The following is a 9839-nucleotide window of genomic DNA, read 5'->3' as shown; positions in this document are numbered from 1 at the left end:
TCGTTCATGGGACTTTCGCCCTCCTCACATACCCACCCCCGCATGACAAAATGAGTTAGCAAGCAGATAACATTGACAAAATGAGTTAGCAAGCAGATAACATAACTGATTAGGCTAATGGAGTATGATATTTTTTTGTTTCAAGTGTTTCACCGTCGTAACGTAGCTCATCAAGTTCGTGGCTGGCATGCCATTGTATATAAGTGCAAAGTGTACTAAGAATGTAATAGACATTTCCACAATTATGTTGAACATAAAAAGCCTCCGTGCCATAGTTTAGAGAAATGAGAAAGGCACAATTGCACCGCTAGGTGGATTAAAACAGGTTTTAGTATTCGTATGACTTTTAGTTCGGCAGAATCAGGAAGACTATTCTGTTTTTTTAGTTTGTCTGTGAGTACTTCATACACTGTATAATTAGAAAACCCACAGATTTTAATCGTCGGCCTCAGAGCGGTTTGCACTTCGATATTGTATGATTCCTCCAACTACCCTTTTGCGAACAACGTCAGAAGTTTGATTCTTTTTTGATTTAAATGTAACAGTTTGTTCCAGCTTCGTAACCGCTCCTGTTTAGGGCAGAGAGGTTTTGCGGAACTAGATAGAACAGTGGTTGGAGTCTGTGGACTTTTCGAACTGCTTGCCGACACTTCAGTTGCTCTACCAGCCATCCTGTGACCTCAATAATCCACCCTCATCTATCGAGCTTGAGCTAGCGTAGTTGATGGTTCAGTTTCTGTCACCATTCGTTTCACATTACAGACCTGATTGCTTGAAGTGGTTTTTGCAACTGCTGCGTAAGATTTGACGAGTGCAGCTGCTCCCGGTGTGTCATGATTGTCAATAGAACTCGTACACAAAAATCGCTTAGAAGCGATAGCTTCTTCAATCTTTGCAGAGATGCTAGAAGAAAGACGCTTTTCGAGTTGGTCAAACTGCGCCTTTGAAGCATTATACACTATCTGCTCGAAATCTTCAGTAATCGAAGCAGATTCGTTCGTCTTCTCAAGCAACTAGCCACAGGTTTTAGAGATCGTTTACGCACAACTGCTCATGTCTGCACGAAGATCACATATATTTTTTAGTGCTACATTTTCCTTTATTGCACTAACAGCCACCGTGTTCAAATCCGAGCACTTCACATGAAGAATTTGCTCACACCCGCCAAAGCAGGAGATCATTATCAAACACAGTTTTGGAAGCAAACACATTGCAATTGACTGACGTCACAAATTATCGGTGTTTGCCCTATCACCACTTCTTTGCACACCGGAGGGACTTGGGCCAGACAAAGAAGAACAACTGCCGCCAGTAGGTTACCGGTTGTGTTGTTGCACTATTTCACTCAAAACCTTGGCTGCACTTTAGCAAATTCAGCAAACACGCATTAAAATTCTGAATAACAAGTTTCTTCCTCTGTAAATTGGTACATTTTTTTACATTTTGTTTTCTATAACACCATTAAACAAGAAAGATAAACGACGATATAAAAGTAAACACTGCACAGTAGCATTGTTAGCCAATAAAATTTAGGTTAAATGTCTCTTTGGATAATAGTTCGATGTCAGTAATCTATACCTCGTTTCGCATAAGCATTCTGGTGATATGTAAAGCATTTCTATTCGCTGTTAAGTTTACCAGTTAACTCTAGAACGTTGCACTGGGGTACAAATTTACCCCTCTTTGAATTCGGCATTTACCGACCTGGGACAAGCCAATTTATGTATTATCGATTCAATAATTTCCGTACTTTCAACTACACAGCTGTTTCGCAATTAAAAAAATATTATACATTTCTTTTGTTTGCATTTTTACCTGCGAAAATTGCGATCAACGCGTGGGGTACGTAACGTGTAACGTTCTAGGGTTAATAAACAAAACCGTAAAAATAACTTTTATACACAGATGTTCATCAGTATCAAAAACAAATTTTTTGTGTTCAGTGTTAGGTTTTTTGAAACTGGTTTGGATAAGATCGATTCAGCTATTGCTGAGAAACACGAATGAGAGTCAAATATTTCAATTACACACGACCATTACACAATGCAAGCGGCAGCAACAACAACAACAACAACAACAACAATAGCAGCAGCAACAACAGCGATACGCGCGACAATGTATCATCTTCGGTAAGCTTGAATGAACCAACGATACAATCTCAAGCTAACGCAAACGTGCCTTATAAAATAAACGAACTGGAATGGAAAAAGATGCAACTAACCAAAGTGGAAAAGAGATGACAGGTAATCAATGTTTGGCATGACTTCCTTATTCACGCTTAGAATAGAATGAGCCAAGCGTCTCTAGAACAAGTGGCGTTAATACAAATAAGCCCGCTCTGCACACAGGAGCTATCAGTTTCATTCTAACAACCCAAGTCTAACCTAGCTAAAGCACAAAAAACAATACAAGTGTAAATCAGTGCTATCCTATTCCATCGATCACATCCAGTGGTTCGCAACATACAGTCAGTCTACTAAAGTTTTTGGCGGTTCGTTTTAAGTGGTTCACAAAGTGTTTTATTTATCAGTGTTTGATTCATGGTTAAGGATCGCTTGAGGGGTGATACAGAATCATATTTGGAGACAAAAATCGTTCTATACATACCATAAAATCTCCACTTTTACAGAGGCATTAAACTTTTTCTGTAAATCGTTTATTTTTGAATACCTCCAATGTAAAATAAATACTTTGAATTTAAAATCTCTTCATCGGAAATGTGAGAACATTTTCTATTGAATGGTGTCGCCATATGTTTCAGTTAATAAGTCTAAGTATCCTTTTAGAAGTAAATTATTTAAAAGTACAAAGAGTTAACATAGTAACTTTATTAATTCAGGTAGTATAATTTGTTCGTACTTTATCTCTTCTTGTCTCCATGTTTTCGGATTATTGAACTTGGATGCTTATTTAATCTTATTTTCTCTTATACTAGATTTATTTAAAAAGAATATGCAATCTACCTTATATTTTTTGTATTAACTGGAAAGCCAACAAAACTTCACAGAGAAAAATGTACAAACCGTTCAGTTAAGTGAATTTAGTATACGTTTAGAAGTCATATAGTTTAAAGTTAGTGGTATTATTGGCATTTTCGTAATTTTTCCTAATCAAGTACTTTACCATTATCATCATCAAAATAATGCATCTCAGCAAGTTCTAAAATTCCTTCCTAATGATCTCTTTTTGTTTTGACGCGAAATCGTTTCAATCACATCATTGAATATCCAAAACCGATGATTTCGAACCCGCTCAAATGAACAATCGCTTTAATAAATTTTGTTTGCCACAATAGATCAAAATGTTGGTCGCAGTGGTCCGTCTCCAACAAAAAAAAAATAAATTTTGTTAATTAATAATTAGAAAAATGACAACACACCTCGAAAAACACTAATTCTGAACTATTCTACTAGAAAAAAAACCACCTAGTACCCTTAACTGAATGATATTTCTACATAATTCGATAGGAAATTTTCTCTGCTCTCCTAAGTTCCTTGGAATAGAAATATAAAGCATATTTTTAGACTAGAGTTTTTAAGCACTTTCAAGTCGACTAAAAAAGTTTAAATAAAATAACAAAGAAACGTGAAGAGATTGGCATATAATGTTGAAGGACCAATTGTGGATCATCTTGAAACTCAACTTTTAGATAAAAGTGACTGTTACGTTCATTTCATAATTTTGAAAAAAATAACAAAAACCTTATCAAAAACACTATTTGATTACTTCATCACTAAAATGTTACTTGATTAACTGAAAGATAATAGGGCTTCGTTCTCAACTTTGAAGCGGCTGTAAAGGAGCAGGTGTCAAACGTATACTTTTTGAGTTAGATGTATTATTACACAAATAAGTCATTTCCAGTAAAAAGTTCAATAACTCTGTAACGGTTAAGATGGAATGGTATGTGTAGAACATTTTTTTCTTACTCGAGAGTTTGTTAACCATCAACCAAACATTATGTACAAACATTTCCAGCCACAAACATCAAGTTGCAAATTTCCATCACCCAGGGCCACCACTAGACTCAAACATGCCGACATTGTTCTAAATCATCGAACTAAGTTGATTGGTATACAAGACTGAACAAATTCTACATATTTGGGATATAAGAAATGTGAAACTGTAAAAATATATTGGTTTCTTACAAAGCACATATCTTTATCCAACTTTTAATCTTGAATGTAAAGTTATACGAATACTCGATTGTGAACGAATTATTATTTTTTGCCGCTTTTTATACTAGAGGTTTATACTTGCCGATTTTTCCGAGCGAGAACTTTTTAAGCAATTCTTATGCTGAAGGATTTTAGTACGATTTTTACGCTTGATCTTTATATCCAATTTATACCTTCTAATGTGTTGGAAGCGGGTTCTATGAAGCATATTTTGTTCTTGGTTTTGGTCACTCCTTTGAAATCCCATGCTGATACTGTGTACTATTTTTAGGAAACAGTAGGAAAACGATCAAAAATATCATTTTTCGTTTGTATATGTATACACTAGGATTGATTTTTATGAGAATCTGTTGATCATTTTGTATATACGGGCCATTCCATGCCAGATTTACAACCAAAATTTGGTGATGGTTTGGACTAGCATTAAGTTGGTGATAGTTACTGAAGAGGACAATCCGAAACACTGAAAAACCCATACTTTATGCTTATGCACAACAAATTTAGACTTATCAAAAAAAAAAATTCTCGCTTGAGAATTTTGCAAAAAAATTAAGTTGTTTCTTTCATTAAGGGGCAATAGAAGATTTTTTTTCTTAAGAAAAGAATTGATTTCTTTCCTTTTCCATATATTTAAATATCAACATGTTAGAAACACATTTTACAAACTGCCCCGACTCCTTCCTGATGTTGGAAAAATAAGTAAAATTTGCTTTCAACTCTTCTGAACACTTTTATCATGTTTTATTCAAACCCATGTCTTCAAAGTCTCATATATAAATATCTCAAGAACCGCTCAAGTAATTCCCTTGCGTTTTTTCGTTGTAAAGCTTTTTAAGGGGTTCTCTTACATAATTGGGCAAAAAATACCTTATGTTTGGTAGTTTTTTGAAGAAGTAAAATATCTTAGATATGTTCGCTATTCTGCAACATATTCTATAGTTTTTATCTATAGATTCAAAATTTTCGAGTGTAAGGTGTCAAAAATGGCGTCCAAGTATTTAAAAAACGATCTCATCTGCGAGTACGATACAGATCGCAATTCGTCGTCTACAACCAGAAAACCAAAACAATCATGAAGAAAACATTCCATAGCCCTAACCTAAAAAAAAAATGAAAAAAAAATCGTTATAGAAACAAAATAGCAGCCACTTCAACATGAAATATCGTATTTTCGTATGATTTTTCCACTTTGGCCGGCTGTGAAACATCGTTAATGATCAAAATATTACGATTTTGTAGGTTAAAGCGCCGTAGAATGTTGTCTTCTTTTAGGTGGGCAAAATGCGAAGTTAATTGGTTGAATGGTTCAAAAACGTGAATGCCTGTCAGTGCAACGAAATTTCAAAATCAGTTACCTATTTTTGCTTGTATTTACCGAAACCGACATGCAGATTCACTGCCTCCCTCATTTATTAGCTTTCCAACTGACTGAAATTTTATGCAGAATCGAATGCTTGAATGCAGAGGAAATGTAAACTCCTTCACCAACCAAAGTATTCATTTGTTTTTATGTGGACGGTTTGAAGGCAGAAGTGCAGTTTTGCACAATAATCCCTCTCAGAGCTACCAAAGAAACAATATTTAGTTTGCTTCTGAAACCGAGCATATCCGACGCATTCAGCTGTTGCGGGAGAACGAATGACGAGGGAAACGAACCCAAAATTTTATTTATCACGACGGGTATGAATTGAATTTTGTTTCTCTTTCAAGTTCACGCAGGGATGCCAATCTTTTTTATGCTCTGAAGCCTGCATATTCGAAAAATCTTGTTTCGAGAAAACGGCCATTTTGGACGCTATTTTGACATCTTGCACTCGAAAATTTCGATTTCACAGATGAAACCTTAATATACATTTTGCAGAATAGTGCACATTTTTTTTCCTTTTTTTTACTTCGACTATGTTAGTCACATTTTCTTTTTTACATTTTAACGACATTCAATTAGATAGAGATTACTGGGTAGGGAAAGTTATGACACTTAGAGCCATAGTACTCAAGTGAGAGCAAGGATGTGAAGTAAACAGATCGGAAAACTTGAAGTGGCAGGGTCATTAGAACAGGCTTAATATCGTACGGGTTTAATCTTTGTCTTCTGTTAATGAGGGTCCAGCTTAGGCAGAATAACTACGAATCACCCGAGTTCACTAACATGTGTCCTGATAAAGGTAGACGTATCTATCTTTACCGTGAAAACCGACGTCGGTTGTCACGGTAAAGACGGTTTAAGGACGCAACATATTTTTCTTCCCAAGGAAAAAATGTGGATGAACCAATTTTCGCATGAGGGAACAACACCTAACTTAGAAAAGTTGGATTTCAATGTTTCATGTTCCACTCGTCACTAAATGACACCAACTTGCAGTCAGTTATGTGGTGGTAGTTTGGATATAAAGCTAAATTAACAGCAAGTTGGTGCCAGTTGCTGACGAGTGGAAAACGAAACATTAAGATTAACTTTTCCAAATGAAGACGATTGTTCTAAGAAAAAATATATATTTTTGTTCCAACGGGTACAATTTTCTGCACAATTTGATTTTTTTCAAAAGGATGGTTCCAGGATTAGACATTTTAATATATTAATAAGGTATTGCATTAGCAACTTTAATCAGCCGGAAGGGAGTGGTGAAGGGGCAACTAAAATTGTTATTCAGTGCAGGAGTCGATCAAGAATTTTTTTAACATTTTTATTCAAAATTTGGACTATTTTTGTGAAAATCACTCCTACAAAATTATTTTGTAGAATTTGTCATTTTTAGATTATAGCCATTTGAAAGAAATTGGTAAAAAAAAATTTGACCCTTTTCAAAAGACTTTCTAGATCATTTTTGGAAAAACAAAATATGCAAAGTGGCTTTTTGTGACAAAGTTCTCAAAGTTTCATTAAAATCTGAGAGGGTGCTGTCAACATTTGTTCGAGTTGGCGCGAAATTCGTCTACTACATCTTCATCAGACGAGTATTCGCGATTAGCAGTTCTGATCGAACTGACATAAAAGTCTTTCGAAAGTAACTTATTTGATTTGCTAGTCTCGTCGAGACTTGGGACATTTGTGCAAAGGCTTTTCCAACCACTTCGCTCAGACGACCAAAGGGGATTTCTGTATGCGAGTCAACTTAAAGGTCTCCAACCCGTCGCTGCCTCTCAAAATGATATCGTAGCTGCCTCAAATTATGTGGTGGAGCTTTGCATCACCGACAATTATGAGGGAAACCCATATCTGCCACAGTATGATACAACCCTTTTGAAATCATCAGAAGGTGATGGTTCATTATGTGGTAAATATTCCAAACAATAGACGTATTTCTTGTTTATGTTATCAACAGTCATGTTGACTGTGACAGCACAAATATCGCGAGTTGTGAGGTTAGATATAAGACATGCGTCAATATATTCGTAAGTATACAGGCACGAGGTATTTCACGTGGATTTACTATGCCATTTTTGTTGAAAGCTGCGAGGGCGGGATTAAGTAATTTTCCAACAAAGAAGTTTTCTTTATGGAAAGACGGTTCTTGAACCAAATATATGGAAGCTATTCCTTCCTGCACAAGGCGGGATAGATTCATGGTTGCTGTACGTTTATTATGAAGATTAATTTGTGCTGCTTCAACCATACTCGATCACAGCACTACATATTTCATCATCAGCACTTGTTGTACAGCAGTTAGAAGATATCAAACACGTTGGCTTATAATCGCCTATACTACCCATGATCACACATTTATCCCGTTTTCTATGGTATTAGCTATAGGTAGAGAACCCCAAAATGGTTATTAGGGACATGACCACCATTTGAGTCCCACGATTAGCGAAGAAACAAACGTCCACTGTGTTAGAGTTCCGCTTAACACAGTAAGGGTAAGACCCAGGACACTCCGTTCGCGACCGATATATTTTAGTCCTGCCAGCAATTCAGTCCTCGGTACGGAGAAACACCTCGATATGAGGACTCCTGTTTTCAGTCGCCTCTTACAACATTGGAACAGGAACCTAGCAGATTAATTCTTGGTTGATATACCTCAACCCGCCGGATACCACACGTCCTCTAGGCTGGATTTGTCCAGAGAAAGATAATAGGCTGTTATCAACTTCCTAGTGGACCCCAGCCGGATATTCCATAATAATCTATCTCATTATGTGGGGAACGGAAAAACAGCTTTTTTGGGAATAGTTTTTGAAGGATCATCTGTGCAAATACTGTCTCGGTTGGTTGGGCAAAATAGTTATGAGGAAGAAAAAACTTTCCAGTACAGGTTTAGGAAATTATTTTCAATATAAAAACCTCATTCATTCGCCACCCACAGGTAGTTCTTGCATCTGAAGCAGTAGTATATTACTAACCAAATGAAATCCTTGATGATCATCGGACTTGGCATGTGCCTGATGGCGGTGAGCCTCACAATTTAATATAATTTCATCCTTTCAAGTACAAATTTTAAAAACTTTTCTAGGTTACCGTCACGGCTCAAGCAGGTGGCAGTAACGTTCTGAGTTTTCTACAAACCGAAATAACTACTCTAACTACCACAATCAACAGTTTGGTCAGTCAAATTAACGCCGCTCTTTCCGGTGGAATCTCGAACGCCAACAGAGCATTGTCCACAGGATTAGCTAATGCCCGTAATGCCCTCCAAAATGCTCAGACGATTCTTACCAGCATTGTTGGCAATGGATTGACTCAATTCTCTACTGGTTTGAGCACAACGCTGAACACTCAAACCGCTCAGCTATTGACAGACCTTGGCTACTTGAACGGTAATCTAACGCAAGTTCTGGTTGCTGGAAATAGCGCTTCAATGGATCTGATTTACAATCTGGGCAATGCTACTGCAAATCTGAACGCGGCGACAGCTAACGTGGCATCGCATGTTAACTCCTTGCTCGGCAATTTGCTAAATACAGCTTACATAATGTTTCGATAGTTTCCATTGTGCTTAAATTGAATAAAGAATACCTAGTACCAGCATTGAATAATATGTTTGTTTGTCAACGAATTTTACGGAATATCCGGAACATTAAAATACGTGCGCAATAGAATAACAAGAAAAATAAATTACTCCCATCGGGTCACCCCTGTATCGATTCCTAGCCGCACCAGAAATCAGTAGCGACTGGCTCAAATGATATGTTCCCCATGTTGATCGGAGATTTGTGCCTTAGCCCCACCAGGAGTTTCGACCCCGAATTGGAACCAAATCGGATAAGACTCTCTTATGAAGCAGCTTTTATTTCGTCAAATCGGTTTGCTATGGTTTCATTTTCCATATGCCTTCTTTAATTTTTCATTAGGAAACATTATAAATTTCTCTTATGTTCATGAGAATCATAGAATGCTCGTATGAAATTCAAATGATTGGCAGATGCAATGGTTTATAAACTATAAGATAATCATAAAAGTCGTATGTTTTCATATTAATCTTATGAAAACATGATTTTGTTACTTTTCTTTTCACGGCTCAAGCAGGTGGCAGTAACGTTCTGAGTTTTCTACAAACCGAAATAACTACTCTAACTACCTCAATCAACAGTTTGCTCAGTCAAATTAACGCCGCTCTTTCAGGTGGAATCTCGAACGCCAACAGAGCATTGTCCACAGGATTAGCTAATGCCCGTAATGCCCTCCAAAATGCTCAGATGACTCTTACCAGCATTGTGGGCAAT

General features: G+C 36.7%; 1 protein-coding gene across 3 annotated transcripts; it reads left to right on the top strand.

The window, feature by feature from the left end:
• The first annotated feature begins 2352 nt into the window (after positions 1-2352).
• Positions 2353-9126, top strand: LOC131696238 (uncharacterized). 3 transcript variants are annotated; one of them, XM_058984790.1, is made up of 3 exons: positions 2353-2467; positions 8483-8567; positions 8630-9126. In XM_058984790.1, exons 2-3 carry the CDS (start codon positions 8523-8525, stop codon positions 9098-9100), a joined length of 516 nt encoding a protein of 171 aa, XP_058840773.1. In that variant the 5' UTR covers positions 2353-2467; positions 8483-8522; the 3' UTR covers positions 9101-9126. The 3 variants fall into 3 exon arrangements, with proteins under 3 accessions (XP_058840773.1, XP_058840772.1, XP_058840770.1); XM_058984789.1 differs by having other exon boundaries at positions 2353-2562; XM_058984787.1 differs by having other exon boundaries at positions 2354-2491.
• The last annotated feature ends 713 nt before the right edge of the window (positions 9127-9839 follow it).

This window comes from Topomyia yanbarensis, unplaced genomic scaffold (assembly GCF_030247195.1).
Source record: "Topomyia yanbarensis strain Yona2022 unplaced genomic scaffold, ASM3024719v1 HiC_scaffold_97, whole genome shotgun sequence".
Classification (NCBI taxonomy): domain Eukaryota; kingdom Metazoa; phylum Arthropoda; class Insecta; order Diptera; family Culicidae; genus Topomyia; species Topomyia yanbarensis.
The sequence above is the reverse complement of the archived record's forward strand: the minus strand, read 5'-3'. Positions and strand labels throughout refer to the sequence as shown.

Bases quoted from the DNA above. Each gene is read 5' to 3' on its own strand.
- LOC131696238 (XM_058984790.1), top strand. From the start codon at position 8,523: ATGAAATCCTTGATGATCATCGGACTTGGCATGTGCCTGATGGCG. The intron at 8,568-8,629 runs GTGAGCCTCACA...AAACTTTTCTAG, and splicing joins TTGGCATGTGCCTGATGGCG to GTTACCGTCACGGCTCAAGC.